Genomic DNA, 18,463 nt, shown 5'->3' on the forward strand with positions numbered 1-18,463 from the left:
CAAGGACGGAGCATCCTCTGGGAAATCCATTCCAGGGTCTCACCACCCTCACAGGAAAAAAAATCCTTCTCAGTATGCCACCTACTCCTGCCCTCTGGCAGTGGGAACCCATTCCCTGTGTCCTGTCCCTCCACCCCTTGTCCCCAGTCCCTCTCCGGCTCTCCTGGAGCCCCTTCAGGGGCTCTGAGACCTCACCACAGCCTTCCCATCTCCAGTCTTTCCTCATCTCCTCCTTTTTAGCCAAGATTTTATCAGTGAGGAAAGGCTTCAGAGCCTGAGCCTGCCACAATCCCAACATTTTCCCACCAACAGAGTGAGACATGAACCTGAGTCCCACCCGTGTGTCCCTGACTGACCTCTTGGGCACAGCGGTGAAGTTGGAGAAGACGTATCGAGCCATCATGTCCAGGCACGTCTCTGTCAGCTCCAGGTGCAGGTTTTTCAAGTTGTCATCAGCCTGAGCCATGGAGTTTTCATCTGCAGAGCCCAGGCTGGAGCTGGTGATGGAGGTTTGGATGCGGCTGGAAGAGAAAGGCCCCAGGTGCCCGATGAGATGGCACCATGTCCCTGTGCTCACAGATGGTGGGATGCAGCCCCTGCTGTGCATGCACGTGCCAGCCAGCACACCCAGGCCTTGGGAAACAGATTTTGGGATCAGCCTGGTGCTGTGCTTCCCAGGCTGTCCTTGCAGCAAGGGGATTTTCTCTGGACAGCCTCCAGTGCCAGCGCTCTCTGACGTTGGTGGCCCATGGGCAAGTGCACCAAGCAAGGAGAGAGTGGCAGCTTTGAGCTCCTAATCTATGCTGAGGGCAAGCACCCCATGAGCAGCACCAGCTTCCCAGGCAGCAGGTTGCCCATGAGCCAGAAACTGGGGCACTCCACACTTCACTTTATACTCCTGTGGTTTGCTCTTTTCTCTGTTGCATCTCTTCCGTATATCGGTTTTTTTCCCCTCCAAATTCAATAGCTACGTAAAACCTAATTTAACTTGAAATAGGAAAAAACATTGCACTCTGAACAGGAAATTGGCACAAGAATAGAGAGAAGGTCTGCCTTCAAATCAGCCAAATCAGCAAAGCAGTTTAAAACCATTTCTGTTTTAGGCTGGACTGCAATACTTTATAAAGACAATTCCTTATGTCATTGTAATACAAACTAAGCTGAGGCACAGCCAAAATTGTTGTCATGTGGCAAATTCTTTGGCTTCATTAAGGGCAATTATCTGAACTTTTTGTTGCTACCATGTACATGGAAAGGCAAGAGAAGAAAATCACCTCATGATTAATGGGGAAATCAGAGAATCCTGGAAGGGTTTGGGTTGGAAGGGACCTCAGAGCCCGTTCAGTGCCAGCTCTGCCATGGCAGGGACACCTTCCACTGCTCCAGGCTGCTCCCAGCCCTGTCCAGCCTGGCCTGGGCACTGCCAGGGATACAGGGACAGCCACAGCTGCTCTGGGCACCTGTGCCAGGGCCTGCCCACCCTGCCAGGGAAGGATTTCTCCCATTACATGAAGTGTCAGAACTATAATTGCAATTCAGTCACTTCAGCCTCTCTCCCCCAAACACTACATAGAGCCAAAAATAAAAAAAAATAAACCAAATCAAGTACCACTGACAGCAATCTTACAGTTAAGGCACAACTCTTCAGGTTCAGCAGCTTAACACTCAAGAGAAGTGATCCAGAAATATGTTTTAAAAACTGGCATCAATTATTTCAGATCTTTCATTGGAGCAGATCAATGCTTGCCATCAAAACCTGTCAGTCAATCAAATCAATCTCTGAAATCAAATCTTGTTTTCCTTAGCTGTGAAAGCAACAATTCATATGGGCTGAGCACAGCCCTCACTGCTCTCTGAAAAGACAAATCCAGGTTTTTCATGGCATCATTCTTGAGACCAGGAGACTTCACCAGCTCCTTCAGATGAACAAATCCTAAACTGAGGCCAGACTAGACTGGAAGAAGAGCTCTCCATGACTCTGCAGAGCTTCCAGAGCCTCTCCTGAATCAAACCCCTGCTTGAGAGGCTCAAGTTTTAGTGAGCTGTACCCAGGATTCTCACTTGTGCAGAATGCAACCTTTTTCCTTTTTCTGTGTGTGGGTTTGTTTGGGGGTTTTTTTCCCCTTCACCACCTTTACTTTGAAAACAGAATCTTTGATTGCTAAAGCATCAGAGAACGTGGCCAGGTGAGCACAGACACCCAGGGCGTGACGTGGCCTTGGGAAGCCTCGGGATGCTTTCCCAAAGCCCTCGCCTGTGCCCGAGGCCGGTTTTGGATGGGATAACCAAGTCATGCAAGCATCCCACATGCAAATCCACCCTGCTTCCACCCACCCTGGCAGCAAAACCTCCAAGGGCCCAGCTGCTCTTGGATTGTCCCCATCCAAAGTGCCTCTACCTGCGGACCACATGTTCAGACACACTGATGCTGCGGGATCGGAAGGCATCAACTGCAGAGGGTTCTTTCAGCTCTTTCACTGGAGGAGAGTTATTCAAGCCTTGCTTTGCATTTTTGGCTAGTCTTAAACTACTATGTGGAGAAGCACCAAGCCCCAAAAGAGGTCACAGAAGGGAGGAAACCATTGTAGGGATGTAGGTTGAAAGGTCACAGTCACAGGGTCAATATTGGGGGATCCCGGAGGGTGATGGAAAATAAAACAAATGCCAGGAAAAAAAAAAAAAAGGGAAACAAAAATTAAAACATACAAACAAGCAGAGCTGAAAGCTTTAAAAAGACAAACCACATTTTGAAAACAAGATTTTAAATGTGCTACAAAACAAATGAAATTAGTACAAGTTAAAAGAAAAAAACTGGTTGAAATGAGAGTTGGAATACTGGGCTGTTCAGCAAAGGCAAGGGCACCTGAGGGCTCCCTGGCACAAATTCCTCAAGGCTGAGGAGTTTTGTGCACTTCAACCCCCTCTTGTGTTGCCCCAACTCAGCATGGCTCAACACCTGAGGGCTTCCACAGATCCTAAAATGCTTTACCTGCACTAGGTCACAGCAGATTTTAATAAGAGACAGGGACCATGGCACCCATCTCTGTCCTCACTAAGCCTGGCCCAAAGCTGAGTCACAGCACACCCAGGGCCTCCCAGAGGTGTCCCTTAGCCCAGCTCGAGGCCCCGGAGACACTGAGCCCCTGTTCCAGACCCTGCCACACTGCAGAGCCCACAAACAGCCCTGGGGATGCTCCTGTGCCACCCCAGCTCCAGGGAACCCCCTGGGCCCTGGGCAGGCACAGAAAGGAAATTACTGTGCACACTGGCAAGTGCCAGGAACACGTGGGAGATGACAGCGATTAAGATCCAATTAAGATCCAAGAGGCACTTTAATTAGTCACTGAGATGCACGCCAGGCTCGGGCTAATTTGGGCAGAACAGTTGGTCCAGCAGCTCCCATCCCCAGGGATAAAATGCAGGCACTAATTTAACCCTTCTGGCTCTTTCTAAACACAATTTGTCTGCCATCCTCATCTCAGTGAGTTCTTACATCTCAGATTGTCACCTGCAGGGATCAGAATTTCTTTGTCCTTCTCCCAGCAACCTCTCCCAGAGCACTTTTGGCCACAGCTGCTGCAGAGAGCCCAGGTTCATGCTCAGGGATCATCCCCTACACCAACATCAGCACACCCAGCAGCCCTGGGAACTGCTGGGATCAATACCCTTGGAACACCCAGCACCTCAGCTATGGCAGGGAAACCTTCTTTGGGCTTCAGGACTGAAAACCAAGCCCAGAAACTGCTCAGGAAGGAAACTGGAATCTGCTCCAGGCCCTTCCTCTGTGCCCTGGCCAAAATCCATGCTCAGCCAGAAGCAGTGGCATCCTGCTATTCCAGTGCTTTGGGCACTGCCTGAGTACAGCCATGCTCCTCAGCAGAGATCTCTGTGGAAAGTGATCCAGCAAAAGCCTTTAGAGACAGTAGTATTCCAACCTGGTAGAATTTAACAGGTTTTTTAAGGGGGAAAAAAGAAAAAAAAAATATTAGTTGGAATTCTAATTGGAGAGATGAGTGTCAAAAGCCTTCTCTTCCAAGTTGCTGGATGAAAGAGGAGGAGATGGGAGAGATGAAACACAACACAAGGCTCACAGCTGCAGCAGCAGGGCAGGGATGGTGTTTCTGCATTGCAAGACTGCTGCAGCCTTGCAGCTGAAGTAGAGGCACTTTCCCCAGGGCTCAGATGCCACCATGTGCTCACTGCTCACAACACTGAAGCAAGTTAAGTGAACCAGTTTAGGTAATCCCTGCAGGTAAAAGGATGTTGGAGAAACCCTGAATGCCTTCCAAGGAATATCTTCCTCCCCTGGCAAATGTTACCTTGAATGATTGCTGGAAAGAAAGGCTCTGACTTCTGAAGGCTTTGCTTAAAACTGTCATGATGGCTTCAAAGATTCAAAAAATAAAAAAGGGATTGGACAGAAAGCAGCTGTGTGCCAGCCAGTGCACTGACCTGGCTGGGAACACCATGGAAAAACACAGGACTGGCTCTATAATTTATCCAGGTCATTGATCACAACCATTTCTCTGGCAATCATCTGAAAATGACTCGTTACAGATCAATCATCAAAAGGAGCTCACATAATCCACATGAATATGGGATTCTGTTATCTCTGGTATCACCCTCATCTCTCATCTCTGCTCACACCGCACTGACACACCCCAACCTGACACAAGTGTTGATTTTCAGAAGTGAGCACCAAAAGGGCTGCACAGGCCTGCGGGACAGGCAGTGCTGCCTCAGCTGCCCCACCAGGCTGCCAGCCTGGCTGCATCCCAGCCTCTCACCAACCCACTTGTCTTTGACCTAAAGAGGTTTACTTTGCTTGCTTACTGCACTGCCAGATGGGGATCAGAACCCAGCCTCCCTCAGGGACACCAGAGCAGGAACACCAAACCCTGCTGGGCTCCAAGAGAATTTACCTCTTTGGCCTCTCATTGAGGCTGGTGCTGCGAGCCCTGAAGCTGTCCTTCTCTGGGGTGTCATCGAAGGACAGGAGCACGTTGGAGCGCAGGCCCTGCGTGGGGACAGGAGGTGACAACGTGAACAACGTGCGGCTCAAAATCTGCAGCTCAAAATCTGCAGCTCAAAGCACGAGAGCTCACAGAGACGCTGACAGGACAACCAGAATTCTGCAGGCTTCAAAGAGAAGCTCCAAAGATCTCAGCTCAGTTTGGATCAGGTCCCCTGAGTGCTGCTGGGCTGAGCAGAGCCATTACCTTGGTGATGTAGGGGACAAAGTCCTTGCGGAAGGGCAGGCGGCAGCGGATGAACCACATGGCGATGACGTGGTGGGCCAGGCAAACGATGTACTGGTTAAACCTGCAGCAGCAGAGACACCCCAGCTCAGTGTGCACTGCTCAGCCTGGCACACTGAACTGCTCCTTCACCTAATCAGAGTGTAAAGGAAAAAAAAGCCCTCTAAAATTCTCTTCAAGAAAAACAGGTTTTTGTCCAAGGTGATGATGTCCTAGAATTGTATCATGGAATTACAGAATGGTTTGGGTAGGAAGGGATCTTACAGATCATCCAGTTCCACCTTCCACTGTCCCAGGTTGCTCCAAGCCCTGTCCAGCCTGGTCTTGGACATTTCCAGGGACCCAGGGGCAGCCACAGCTTTTCTGGGCACCCTGTGCCAGGGCCTGCCCACCCTCACAAGGCAGAAATATCCCTTCTTCAGGAAAAGCCTGGTGACACCAGAATGAGCAACATCCTGTGGATAACCTTGAACCAAAAACTACAAGAAAAGGCTTTCCAAGCTCTGAGTTTCACAGCTGAGAGAAGCACGTTGCTGTGGCCTTACTTGGAGGGGTTGGTGTAGGGCAGGGAGATGGCGAAGACGCTGGCGTACTGCTCTGCCGCGAAGTTCCGGTACAGGTGAGGCAGCCTGGCCAGAGCTGCAAGAGTCCAACAGCAAAACCAGCACAGGTGAGCCCTCAACACACCCTTCCACACAACCCTTCAACATCCTAACTCAGTTCAATTTCTAGATTTTTGTTTTTTTCTGAATGATCAGTGACATGGAAGTTAAATCACATCATGCAAGAAGAAAGCAGCTGGTATTTCTGTATGGCTGCTCAACACAGAGTGTGTTTCTCTCTTCAGAGCAAGAGCTTCATACAGAAAACTTGTAACAAATTAGGTGATCCAACATTTACAACCTAAGCAAGGGCATCACAGTGCATTCCATATGAACAACATCCCCCCATTCCACACAAAGCCCACAACTACAGAAACCGAAAGGAAGAACATCACGACTTACTCGACAGAAATTCCAGCAGAGGGATTGCCATGTTGGCCGTGGCAGAAATGTGGGTGAGTTTGACAATGAGGACGGGCAGTGCCTTGATGATGATGTCGGGCATCTCCACGCTGCAGACTGACAGTGCCACCACGCACTGGTTGGCACAGCGGTAGATGAGCCCGTGCTCCAGGCAGTACACGATCTCTCGCTGGCAGGGCAGGGAAACACTCAGCACACCAAAGAACACCCTGACAGCACCCCCTGATTCCTGGTAGCACCCCAGGGCACCCTGAAGGCACCCCTGCTGCAAGGCACCCCTGCTGCAAGGCTGGGTGACACAGCTGAGTGCTAACACTGAGCTTTAAATAACACTGCAGATACCCCAGGCCAAACTCTTATCAGGGAACTCAAATCAAGTAGGTAATTGAGACTTTAAGTTCCTGATTTAACAGAAATTTTGTGTTTCTAAGAGTGTAGAATCACTCAGTGACCTGTGAGGGGAGAGAGATGAGGAGTGAACCCACAGTTAATCCCACATGGAGTTCCCAAAGTGTTTTTTCACCAACAGCAAAGGGCAGTGTTACCTTGCACTCCTGTCTCCTAACCAGCTCCCAGACTAAACCATGCTCTACAGGCTCTGCCCTCCCTGCAGCCTCCCATGTCCCCACACCTGCTTGGCTTTGTCCAGGTAGTTGTGGTAAGATATCAGTGCTGTCAGCACAGGGACCACAGCCAGGTGCAGATCCGTGCGGGAAAAGCCTTCGGGGGTCCCGTGGAGCCTGTCCGTGGTCTTCTTGTCTGTGAGCTGACAAATCACACAGCCAGTCAGGGCACCTCTCACTGAAACACCCTCAGAAAGGCAGCAGAAGGCACTGCCCACAGCTCCCCAAGACCTGTGTATACATATATCCATATACATGCATTAAAACACACATTTATTACCTATTCTGTACCTAGAACAGCCCTCACAAAAGAGAGGGTGAGTAAGGATTGACAACCAGCCTGCTAATCTTTAAAATATTAGTCTGAAGACAAAAAAAAACACTCAAAAATCCCCTCCAAGCAATTCCCAAGCAAGCCAAGGAGCTGGGGACTGTGCTTCAGTGGCATTACCATGTTGCTCAGTGCAGAGGCCAGCTGGTCTATGTTGCAAGGAGAAGTTAAAAATAGCACTTTATAGCGGAGGGACTCGGGTAATTTGTTGAGAACCAACTTCAGCACCTTCCAGTCTGTCTCCTGCAAAGACAGGAAATGTTAAGCTTGAAAATTTTTGCATGATTTCACTTGAGTTTGGAAGATCAATCAAACTGCAGACAATGTGTCATTTCCTAGGCAGATGCAGGCCTTGTCGTGGTTGATACAGAAAAAGAAGTCACAAGTTTCTCCCTGTCTGTCACCCAGCTCGAGGTGTAATACTGGCACCACAAACTGGAAGAGGAATTACATTGAGATCTGACAGCCAGAATCCAATTCTCCAAAGCACCAGCACCAATTAACTCCCAGAGCAAGCCAAGCCCTCAGCACGGAACCATGTCCAATGCCACCCTCAGGAACAATTCCTATTTACAGTTTATTGCTGATGAAACATTCCCAAAACACCTCGCAAACTCGCACTGGGAGAGGTTTTATTTCCAAATGCCCTTTCAGAAGCAGGATGTCCTCTTGGATCTTGTTTAACAAGCACAGCTTTTGCCCTTGCCTGCTCTGAAGCAGGGCAGGGAAAGCTGTGCTCATTTTCTGAAGAGCTGCACTGCTGCTCCCACTGGTGGCTGTGAAGCTGCACAATCACACCCAGATTTTGAGCAGGAGGAGCAGAAACTGCTTTTCAGGATTTATTTAAGATCTCTGGGCTGGAATTTGACAGGCAGCTGGTGCCAGGAGTGGACACAAGGATGCTAGGATGGGACAGAAGGATGCCAGGAGGACAGAAAGATGCCAGGAGGGTTCACAAAGATGCCAGGAGGGGACAGAAGGATGCCAGGAGGGGACAGAAGGATGCCAGGAGGGGACAGAAGGATGCCAGGAGAGGACAGAAGGATGCCAGGAGGGGACAGAAGGATGCCAGGAGAGGACACAAGGATGCTAGGATGGGACAGAAGGATGCCAGGAGAACACAAAGATGCCAGGAGGGGACACAAAGATGCCAGGAGGGGACACAAGGATGCCAGGAGGGGACAGAAAGATGCCAGGAGAACACAAAGATGCCAGGAGGGGACACAAGGATGCCAGGAGGGGACAGAAGGATGCCAGGAGAACACAAGGATGCCAGGAGGGGACACAAGGATGCTAGGATGGGACAGAAGGATGCCAGGAGGGGACACAAGGATGCCAGGAGGGCACATACCTGCTTCAAACACTGCAGGAGGACCCCAAAGACCATGGAGTAGGGCAGGTGTCCCACCCGGACGGTGCCACCCTGGGAAGGCACACTGGGGCTGCCTGAAGGTGGGGACAGGGTGCCAGGGGGCTTTTTCTCAGAAACCCTTTTCTCTGCCTCCCTGCAGCACAGAAAGGGAGAAAAACACAGAAAAATACATGTCATTTTTACAGCTTATTCGTGTGACCTACAGCATCGCTCTGTTTGGGAGCCAGGTTAAAGACTGACAAATATAATCTGCATTTTCAATTTTAAAAAGCACAGGATTGCCCAGCAGACACACTGCAATCAGCCAATTTGATCAATGAAGGATTTTTCTATCTCATTTAGAAAGATATATTTTGGGGTGTGTTACACAACTTTAAACAAGCTATAAAATTAAAACTAGCCAGATTTGTACAAATCATTGAATCAAATTCAGTGTGGAACTGGTTTGAGGCAAAAATTTGCACATTTTTAGGGGAAGCTTTGTGAGCAGGAACTTAAATTTCATGTCTGAGATTGAGAGCTCTGCAGGTAAGTGATTTGTAAGAACAGCTCACCAATGCCTTACTGGTTCAGACAATCCTAGGCTGTAACTACAGACTGGTCTTGGATGTGGAAGATTTAGAAAAACTGCAGATTGCTACTGATGGAACATTGAGCTCAGCACACAGTTTAGTTTGGAAACACAATTTAGTTTGGAAAAATGCTTTTTAAAAATAAAAAATAAATTAAGAAGTGTCCAAGGCCAGGTTGGGTGGGGTTTGGAGCAGCCTGGGACAGGGGAAGGTGTCCCTGCCCATGGCAGGGGAGCACTGGATGAGCTCTAGGATCCCTTCCAACCCAAACCACTCTGTGATTCTTTTGCCTGACACAATGAGAAACCTACACAAAATCACAGAGGCAGTAGGGGCTGAACCTCACTGCTCCATCCTTGTTGGCAAGGCCCAGGCGGTGCAGGGAGTCAGCTCGGAGCATCAGCAGGAAATCAAACACCTGCAACAGGGAACACACTGGAGTCACTCAAACCTCAGCCACTGCAATACTCTCCCACCCCTACATGATATTTTTCCTGGTGCAGAAGGATTTTTAAGCGATGCCACAGCTTGTTCTGCAGGAGGCATTGCACCGCATTTACACACCTGTGTGAGCCAAGGAACATTAATTCTACTTCCTGCAAGCCCCAGAGCACCCAGTCCCCACCTTTACCCAGGAACCCAGCGGGCTGTGCAGCTCTGGGGGCACAGGGGCCGCTCCTACCTGCAGCCTGATGCTGCTGGCCACGGGCAGGCTGTAGCAGAACTTGTAGTGGCGCTGCACGTGCTGGATCAGCATCTCGTACACGCGCGTGGCGTGGCTGGAGGGCAAACTGTACAGCTTGGTCTGCAGCACAGAAACACAGACACACAGCCCTGTCACACCCCTGGGGCTGCACTGCCACTTCCTGCAGAAAGGCAGCAAAAGCTTCATCCTCGCTGTATGGCTCTGCAAGGAACCTCTGCAAAGATCCAGAGCTGCTCCAGAGAACAGCCCAGGACATGCTGCCCAAACACAACAGACCTATTAAATCTATTCAAGGTTATCAGCTCCTCCTTTCTGCTAATTTATGGCCACATCCTCCCTCCACACAGGAGAATGTGCTCATCTGGGTTGTGCAGTGGGAGTTAAGAATATACAACATTTAGCAAACAGTCCCACAGGGCTCAAAATCAAAGCACTGACCAAAACAAGACTTCAAATATTAAATAGTTAAAAGTCAGAATATTTAGTACCTAAAAAGCCAAGTCTAGCAGAAGAGTATTATGAACAATCTGTGTTTAATGCTCTGCAGCATTTACCTGAAGAATTATCAGGAGCCCAAGAACTGCTGTCTTGACATCCTCCAGAGAAGCTGAATATGACAGCAAGTCCCTCTCTTCCAGTTCAGAGGGAGATGACAGAGAATGTGCAGCCACCTGTGAAAGAGAAAAGCAACACGTGGTTGAAACCTGCAGCACATCCTTTCTCTGTTTCCATGCTGGAAGCCTCAGAGCCTCAGGAAGTCACCCCTGCTGGGAAAGCTGCCAGCCCTGGAGGTTTCATTCACCTTCTCAATGATGTCCAGCAGGCTGTTGAAGTGGTGAGTGTTGCAGCCTTCAGCCAGGTCCACCAGCAGCTGAGTGGCCAATTTCCGGACCTGGTGGTCTTTGTCCTCTGGGATGTGAGCCAGCTGGGAGATCACCACCAGGTTTATCAGCTCCTCCTGCAAGAGGACAGACCCTCCTAAGCTGTCAGATGTTCAGCACATTAGAGAAAGAAATGCAAACAAAAGAGCTCAGCTATTCTGGTACCAGGCTTGTTCCTCCACTGCTTCACTCCTTCACCTCCCCTTCCATCCCACAGGTATTTCTGTCTGCCATCCCTCCAGATATTTGTGACTTTATTGAACTTTTCAGTGCTTTGGGTTTTGTCTGTCCTATGATTTGACAGCCCAGGCTCAAACAGACAGGGATTTCTAGGCCTTGGTTCTTTGAGAGAGACAGGAAACTCCAACAGCTTCATGTTTTCACAAATCTTGAATAAACCCAAGGAGCATCTCTGCCCCTTCCTGCCCTCTGACACTTTAGGAGATCCTAAAGTGAGATCCACATCCTGAGGAGATCAAAATATCCCTGGATATCCCCAACTTCTCTCTCACAGAGTTTCCATCTTGGACAGCAGTTAAACTGCAAGCACCAAGACCAGTCACTGCTCAATATGTCCAGTCCCCATCCTTTTACAAAGCTTTTAAATCAGCTTTGCACCTCTCACATCAACTGTCAATCCTGCCAAAACAACACAGACATGGATTTAACAGCCTTAAAACAGGGAAGCCAAAACACAACCAGGTCTGCCCTCAAAACCCTGCAGCTCCCACTGCAAATTGCACATTTCTGTATCCAGCTAAGGACAAATAATGGCAAATCCCCCCACAAGCATCCCAAAGAAACAGCTCTGTGTGGGAATGAGAGCCCAGGGCTGTGCCTTCCCCACGGGCAGAGGGGACCTGAAACCCCCAGGACAATGTTCTACCAAAGGCTTTCCCCCCACCTGAGACCTCACCTGGCCCCAGGCAAACACACCTCATAGAACTGTCTGTTGATGCTCAGCACAAAGGACAGCACATCCAGGACCTTAATCCTAACAGCACTGCGGCTCTCGTTCCTAAAACAAGAAAAGCAAATCCAAAATGAATAAAAGAAGAGTTGTTGGTATTTAGGGAATGGGGAAAACTAAAACTAAAGGTAAATAAGAAACTTTTTCAGAGTTGGAGCAGCAACTGTGAGAGATCAGCTGAGCCCTGAGTTAATGTCTCTACACCTGAAATCAGATTCAAGAACAATTGGAAATTCAAATCCCAGGTCAGCTTTCACTCCTTCTGCAGACCTGTAATTGCACTTTCCCATTTCCAATCCAAACTAGGAAGCACATGTCAGAAGAACAAGTGCTCTGGTGAGCGAATTTAAAAGCAAACACATGGCACTGAGGAAGAGCTGCTCTTTGGCAGCATTTCACAGAGGAGACAAGTTTGTTATTGCTCTGGGTTGATGTTTCAGAGCACAGAATCCCTGAGGGAGCACCAATTCAAAACCAGATAACTGGAATACTGGATAACCATATGCAACCCTAATGCTTAACAGGAAAATCTTGTTTGGTGTCAGAACTACAAAGTGCTGTGGAGTGGAACAAAACTGCCTAAGCTAATTGGAATAGTATTGAATGGAATGAAAGAGAAGGAGAAAAAAGCAGCATAAAGAACTCAGTGGAAAGATTTTCTTCTGTTAAAGAAGTCCTTTCATGTGCTCTGCCCTGGGACTACCACACTTCTCAGCAGCCACTTACTGACTTAGAACTTCAGAAAACAAAATTATCTAGCATGACAAGGTGGCAAGGAACACTTGAAAGTGCTTCTTGAAAGTAAGAAGTTCCCAAAGTTATGATTTCCTACCTGAAGAATCTCTCCATTAGGAGCTGCAGGTTGTGGATCCAGCCATCTTTGGCAGGGTGGATGGACTGAGCTCTGTATGTTATCAGGTTTAACACAGAAGATTCCTTCATGGAAAGACCAAGCAATGTTTTAATTGCATAAGTAAACATAATAAATCCATTTCCCCAACCCCCTCCATGGGAATAAGGCTCATGGAAGTCCTTGCTGGGGTTTTCTGACCATTTCCTATTTTAGGACACTCAAACTTGAGCTGTAACAGAACAGATCCAAAAGGAGGACAATAATAAAAGCCTTACTGGTCTCTGATCAGCACATCTTTCCACCAGCTCAAAAAATCTCTCTTCAGAGCCATGAAAATCATTCTGGTCACAGAGCTCCTCTACTGTGGTCAGAAGATCATGTACAATGGACTTCAGCTCTTGGCTCTCCAGAACCTGAAAAGAGACAAAACCATTCCTGGAAGAGTTCCACCCTGCCAAAAAGTGCTAATTTTAAACACAAACAGAAAACTGAGAGAACCACAGCAGTGAGAACTGGGCGAAGCCTTTCTCAGCTCCCCTTTTCCCCCCAGTGCACAAACATTTATGACTTATGGCACAGCCCTGGCACTGAAAGCACCTGCAGGCAGGCCCAGCACGCACCTGCAGCTGCTGCAGCAGCCTCTCCATGATGTCCAGCAGGATGTCCCAGGTGACAGCCTGCAGCCCCTTGCCATACTTCTTGATCAGGCGTGTGATGGACAGAACGATCTCGTAGGACACGACGGCGTTGGGACAGGTCATGGCCTGCAAGCAAAGCCCTTCATCAGTGAGCAGGGGGGCAGCAGAGCCCTCAAACCCTCTGCACCCAAATGCAACAAGCCTTGGTAATCAGGGAATCGGCCTGGAGGCCTGAGATAAATCCCTTTGGGTCCCTGCACACACAGCACAGAGCCACCTTCTCAAAGCAGTTCTGCCCTCCTGCCAGCAGCTGTGCCTCAGATGGCAGACACAGCCCCATCCTACAGGCAGACAAGGGGATTAAAGGCAGTAATTCCTGCTTGAGGCACCCAGATGAGGAAATTTTGAGAGCTCTGAGGCTTCCCCTGCAGACACCCTCCCTCACTTTTTGTACCATCCACTGGGAAGAGTGAAAGTTGTTGTTTTTTATTTTATTTTTTTTAAGGTAAAGCACCCACAATGTAGGTATTTGCTAGAAAGGATCCAGACTTTGCTTTTCTGGCCAAAGATGTGCAAGGAGGAGGCCTCAGCTACAGACACAAATCCTCTTGTTTTACTGTTTCACCCCACACCCAATTTCTTCCTCTTGTCCTCCAGTCCTACAAAAATCCCTCCGGTGTAGGGGGGCACGTTTTTGGTTTAAATTTATCCAAGTAATCAAAAAGTTGCCCAGCACCCCATCCTACCTTGAGGAATGAAGGCAGCACAGAAGTGGGGGAGTTCCTGAGGGAGTTGAGGCGATGAGCCCCCCACAGAGCCATCCCAACAAAGAACACAGCTCCTCTCAGCAGGGCTGCATCTGCCATGTAGGATCTAAGGACAGGGGGAAGGGAAGATTCAGACCGTGCCACAATTATTTCAGCATACAAAGTCAATAGGAATATGCACTGTCCCAACAGGAATTCCCAGCTGTTACACATCAGGGCCTTGCACAGCAATGGACAAACATGAAAAGCAGCAAATCATTCACCACAACTTTAAACAGAGGGAAATTAAATTCAGAAATGCCCCAAATGAGCGCTTCAGCAGCATAACTAGAAAGGGAAATCAGTTCTAAGCACCAGAACCTTCAGCTTGTCCTGCTGAGGTTGGTGACTCCCCATCCATCTCACCAGGCCCTTACTGAGCTCCCTGGATTCCTGGCTGCTGCTCCCTTACCTGTCTTCCATGATCCTGCACATGTTGTAGATGGCACTGTGTCCCAGGTGGGTCCCCAGGAGGTTGCGCATGAGCTGCAATGCAGAGAGAACGCCTCAATCCCCAGCTGGTCAAACACTCAGCGCCTAAACACGGATTAAATGGCCATGCTTCTGAGTAAACATGTCCTGCCCTTCCCTGTCACAGCAGCTGAAACCAGGGGAGAATCCCACGGACACGGCACGACTTGCACTAATGAGAAGCTGATCTCTCAACACTTCAACAAGTTTTAATTTTAATTACTCTTCAAACCAAGCTGAAACTGGTGGCAGATGGGCCCAGGTCAGCCTGACACTTCATCCAGGGGTGAATTCCTGAAAGCAAGCAGGGTTCCTGACCTTCCAGCAGGGCTCACAGAGCTCCTTCACGTTGATGGTGCGGCACAGGGTGATGATGAACACGGGCAGGTTCTCGGAGGGCAGGCAGTTGTAGCAGACAACTGCATCCAGGACTTGCAAGGAAATCTTTGGGAAAGACAAAAGTCAATCAGCCAGGTCAAATCCACACCTGGCACACCCAGGAAATCTCCTGGAAGTCAAAAGGGATGAAGATTTTTTTTTTTTTTTTAAAGCATTGTCAATTCGTTTATCAAATTGATTAATGCTCTGTTTGCATTGGAATAAATTATTGGCGTATGAGATTTACTGGCTTACAAATAACATAATATTGCATCAGCTCTCTTGAAAGATGAGAATAAACCCAGAGTCTGATGCTCTGATTTTGTTTGTAGAAGTTACAAAGAACTTCAAAGAGTTCTGCAGTACTAAAAGAAGCTCAGATCACTGACCTCTATGTCCATAGATGATGAAGTCTGAATGCACAAAAGGCAGATCTTGCTGTTAAGAAAGAACATTTAATTAGAATTGTTTGCTCCACATGATTTTAGGCAAATTACAAAGAGCCAGAGCAGTCAGGTTAATTGCCATGCTATTTAACTCCTCACTGCCCTTCCGGGGCAATGGAGGTGACAGCCCAAGGGACACTGAGCTCTGCAATCTCTTTTACAAAGGGAGACTTAAATGCAGCTCAGGTAATGCAACAGCACAGACCCTTGTGAGACTAAGCAATGCAAACAGGCCCACCCCATGGAATTGGAATGGGAGAAGCACATCTAGTTAAACTAAAACAAACCTAAACACCACAAGAACTGAAAATCAAATATTTGTCAGAAATCACCTAGAACGAAACAGATCCAGATGGGGACAAAAATATCCCAGTTGTCTGTGTATTGATCTGTAACTTTCTCTCTAATTTGCCAGGAATAAGCAGGTAGGAGTTAAAAAACCCAACTTACTGGACCATGTCAGCTACGTAGTCTTCCAGGTAGCAGCTATTGAATTTCACCAGGTTCACCAGAACCAGGAGGAACTCAGACGTCAGCCCAACATCCATCCACTGCAGCACAAAATCAGCTAAAAAAGGGAAAAAACCCTGTTACCTTCTCCCCAGGAATGACACCATGCCCTTTTCTGTTATCACTGGGTGTCTCTGCCTGGAATTCTCCCCCCCAGACTGAAGAGGAGTTGGGACAATGCTCACCCAGCTCCTCCTCCAAGTAGGTGATGTAGCGCCCGTTCTCCGTCAGAGCCTTGAACACTTCCAGCCGCTCGTGCACATCTTCATTGGAGGGATAATCCTTAATAACCTTAAAAAAGTGGGCTCTGAGGATCCCCAGCCTCTCACCCTGGAAATGAAAAAAGGGAAGGGGTTAAGGCCTGGTCATTAGCAAGGTATACCTCAGTAATCTTCATGCTTTAAATCAGCTTTTTGTTGAATTGATGCCTATTCCCTTCATAAGCACCCCCCCTGCCTTCTCACAACACTGACAATGACAACTTTGGGCTGATTCAGCCCCATGTTTGTGCAACACGTTGGGAAATCTGAAGAATTCCTTGTGTGCTGAACTTGGCCAGGCTAGAAGTGTCTCACACAGAACCCCTTGCATACCTGAAACATCAAAACCAGCTGCAAACTGGGACTAGAAGGTCTGGGCAAAGACCACATAAAATCTGCTGAATTATGCTGAACTTAACCCAAAGTATTTCCTCTTTCTCAAGAGCGTTACCCCAAACCAGAACAGCTTTCTATGAGCTGTATGAAACGTTTTGCTGTGAGGTCAAACCGAGACTTAAAACTAAAGCGCTTCCTCTTCTCATTTATGAAACACAACCAAAATGACAAATATGAACCTTTGCAGAGAAGAGCTCCCTGGTGCTTTTCCCATTTCCCCCCTGCACAAAGCCCAGTTCAGGTCAGTGTCCCCCGCCCCGTGGGGTTGCTGTCACCTGTCCCTGGACGATGGACTTGAGCAGGTGGAGCACGGCGTGCCTGGCCTCGGCGGGACGCTCCGGCTGCAGCATGTCAGCCACCACCTTCCACACGGCCTCCACGGCGTGCTGGGGGCACAGCAAACACCAACAGCACGGCAAAAGTGTGAGGCAGGAGAGCTCAGCTCTGCCAGCAGGGCACAATGAGCGATGGCAATCCATGACCAAGACCCAGGGGTTCCACGTGCGGGGTTCTCTGCTCTGAGGGACACTCACTCACCTGGTCACATACTCAGACCAACCCCAGGAGACCCCAAATCCAGCCCTACACCCCAGGAACTGCAATTTCTCATTCCACACTCACTGCAAGTGGGAATATTTGTGCAGAAGCCTTCCACCCAGCTACAAGATGAGTTCAAACCAATTGGGGGATGCTTATTAACAAGTCAGGAGATAAGGAAACCTCTCTAAACATCATCTCCCATGAGCTGTCCTCAATATCCCCAGCATTCTCCTTCCAGGATGGTGCAGGAAGCCCAACAGCTCCATCCCCTCTGCTGCAGAGGAAGGCTGGGCAGACAAATTCCCTTTTACAGCACAAAGTGGCCAGGGATCACCCATTCTAAAATGCTTTCTAAACAACAGGAGTCCCTTACGATAGTCTGAGAGCTGCTGCTTACATTTCCATCCTTCCAATACTCACTGAACACTTTGGAACTCACCTCTTCAATTTTTTTGGTTTTTGCCACTTCACAGATTTGACTGATTGCTCGTATCCTGTTACTCAATCCACACTCTATGCTCAGTTCCTGGAAAGAAATGGAGAAATAAGCTAACAGTTTATCTTACCAGAAACACATATCCATTTCTCCAAGGGGAGAAGGAATTCTGGTCTCCTTCTCCCTTTTTTTTTTTGCATTTTCCTCCTCGTGTGCCAACTATTCTGCTTAAAGACTTGTGGTACCAATTACTGGAATCAATTATTTTATTTTTCATTTCCACAGCACTGTAAGGTTTGCATAAAACAGAAACAGTTCCCAGCTTGTGGAAACTGCCACCACAGAAACTTCATCAAGCTCAGACCATAAAAAATCAAAAGGACAGGGAAATAGCCTGTAACCCAACACAACAAATATTTCTAAAGCTTTCAAAGAGTGAATAACTCAAATGCTGGAGCTGCAAAGTAGGTAAGCTCTACATCCAGCTCACTAGAGAATCAGGAGAGGGAATGATGGAGAGGAACTGAGTGCCAAAAAAACAGGAAAGGAGCAGGATCCCCTCAGCTGAGGTACCCCAGGCACCACTCCCACCTTCACTCCACTCAGTTCTCACACCTTGAGTATTTCTGCAGTGATGATGAACTCTGTCTGCTTGCCCTCCGAAGACTTGGAGCTTCCCCGCGATGTTCCCAGCCCCAGGAGGTTCCTGAACTTCTCCTTCAGCCCAGAGTCCTTGCTCTGAGGCTTTGCCATGGCTGCTCAGCGCTGAGGCCCTGCAAACACAGAACAGGCCTCTGGTAAGGGAACTACAAGGGGGATATTTCAGCAGGGAAACCCCAATAACAGCATCACACCAGGCTTTTCCAAAGAGCTTGGGTGCTTGAGCCTTTTCAAACATGGGAGAAGCCCAACACTGAGAAACACAAGGAGCTTGTGCTGCTCCTGCCTTCAGCACCTGCATCCCCCATGGAACAGGGGTGTTTGGGACACC

The 18,463-nt window shown here is 48.6% G+C and overlaps 1 protein-coding gene across 6 annotated transcripts in view; it reads right to left on the minus strand.

The window, feature by feature from the left end:
- Window positions 1–18,463, minus strand: part of TSC2 (TSC complex subunit 2) — a 35,803-nt gene that overhangs the window by 16,136 nt on the left and 1,204 nt on the right. For 2 of the 6 annotated variants that reach the window (XM_026798361.2, XM_026798359.2), the window contains exons 2-27: window positions 18,088–18,245; window positions 17,476–17,562; window positions 16,772–16,882; window positions 16,026–16,170; window positions 15,781–15,898; window positions 15,274–15,322; window positions 14,825–14,950; window positions 14,448–14,521; window positions 13,976–14,102; window positions 13,212–13,355; window positions 12,867–13,004; window positions 12,571–12,674; window positions 11,705–11,786; window positions 10,690–10,845; window positions 10,442–10,558; window positions 9,864–9,986; window positions 9,493–9,599; window positions 8,589–8,742; window positions 7,358–7,480; window positions 6,915–7,049; window positions 6,263–6,452; window positions 5,804–5,897; window positions 5,220–5,322; window positions 4,923–5,017; window positions 2,399–2,527; window positions 357–521 (exon numbers count right to left, since the gene is read on the minus strand). In XM_026798361.2, the coding sequence (XP_026654162.2) occupies window positions 357–521; window positions 2,399–2,527; window positions 4,923–5,017; window positions 5,220–5,322; window positions 5,804–5,897; window positions 6,263–6,452; window positions 6,915–7,049; window positions 7,358–7,480; window positions 8,589–8,742; window positions 9,493–9,599; window positions 9,864–9,986; window positions 10,442–10,558; window positions 10,690–10,845; window positions 11,705–11,786; window positions 12,571–12,674; window positions 12,867–13,004; window positions 13,212–13,355; window positions 13,976–14,102; window positions 14,448–14,521; window positions 14,825–14,950; window positions 15,274–15,322; window positions 15,781–15,898; window positions 16,026–16,170; window positions 16,772–16,882; window positions 17,476–17,562; window positions 18,088–18,225 (3,134 nt within the window). In that variant the 5' untranslated portion in view covers window positions 18,226–18,245. Of the gene's footprint in view, window positions 1–356; window positions 522–2,398; window positions 2,531–4,922; window positions 5,018–5,219; window positions 5,323–5,803; window positions 5,898–6,262; window positions 6,453–6,914; window positions 7,050–7,357; window positions 7,481–8,588; window positions 8,743–9,492; window positions 9,600–9,863; window positions 9,987–10,441; window positions 10,559–10,689; window positions 10,846–11,704; window positions 11,787–12,570; window positions 12,675–12,866; window positions 13,005–13,211; window positions 13,356–13,975; window positions 14,103–14,447; window positions 14,522–14,824; window positions 14,951–15,273; window positions 15,323–15,780; window positions 15,899–16,025; window positions 16,171–16,771; window positions 16,883–17,475; window positions 17,563–18,087; window positions 18,246–18,463 lie in introns of all 6 variants that reach the window. The other 4 variants (XM_026798360.2, XM_014273274.3, XM_026798363.2 and 1 more) reach the window with 2 other exon arrangements.

This window comes from Zonotrichia albicollis, chromosome 16 (genome assembly GCF_047830755.1).
Source record: "Zonotrichia albicollis isolate bZonAlb1 chromosome 16, bZonAlb1.hap1, whole genome shotgun sequence".
Lineage (NCBI taxonomy): Eukaryota > Metazoa > Chordata > Aves > Passeriformes > Passerellidae > Zonotrichia > Zonotrichia albicollis.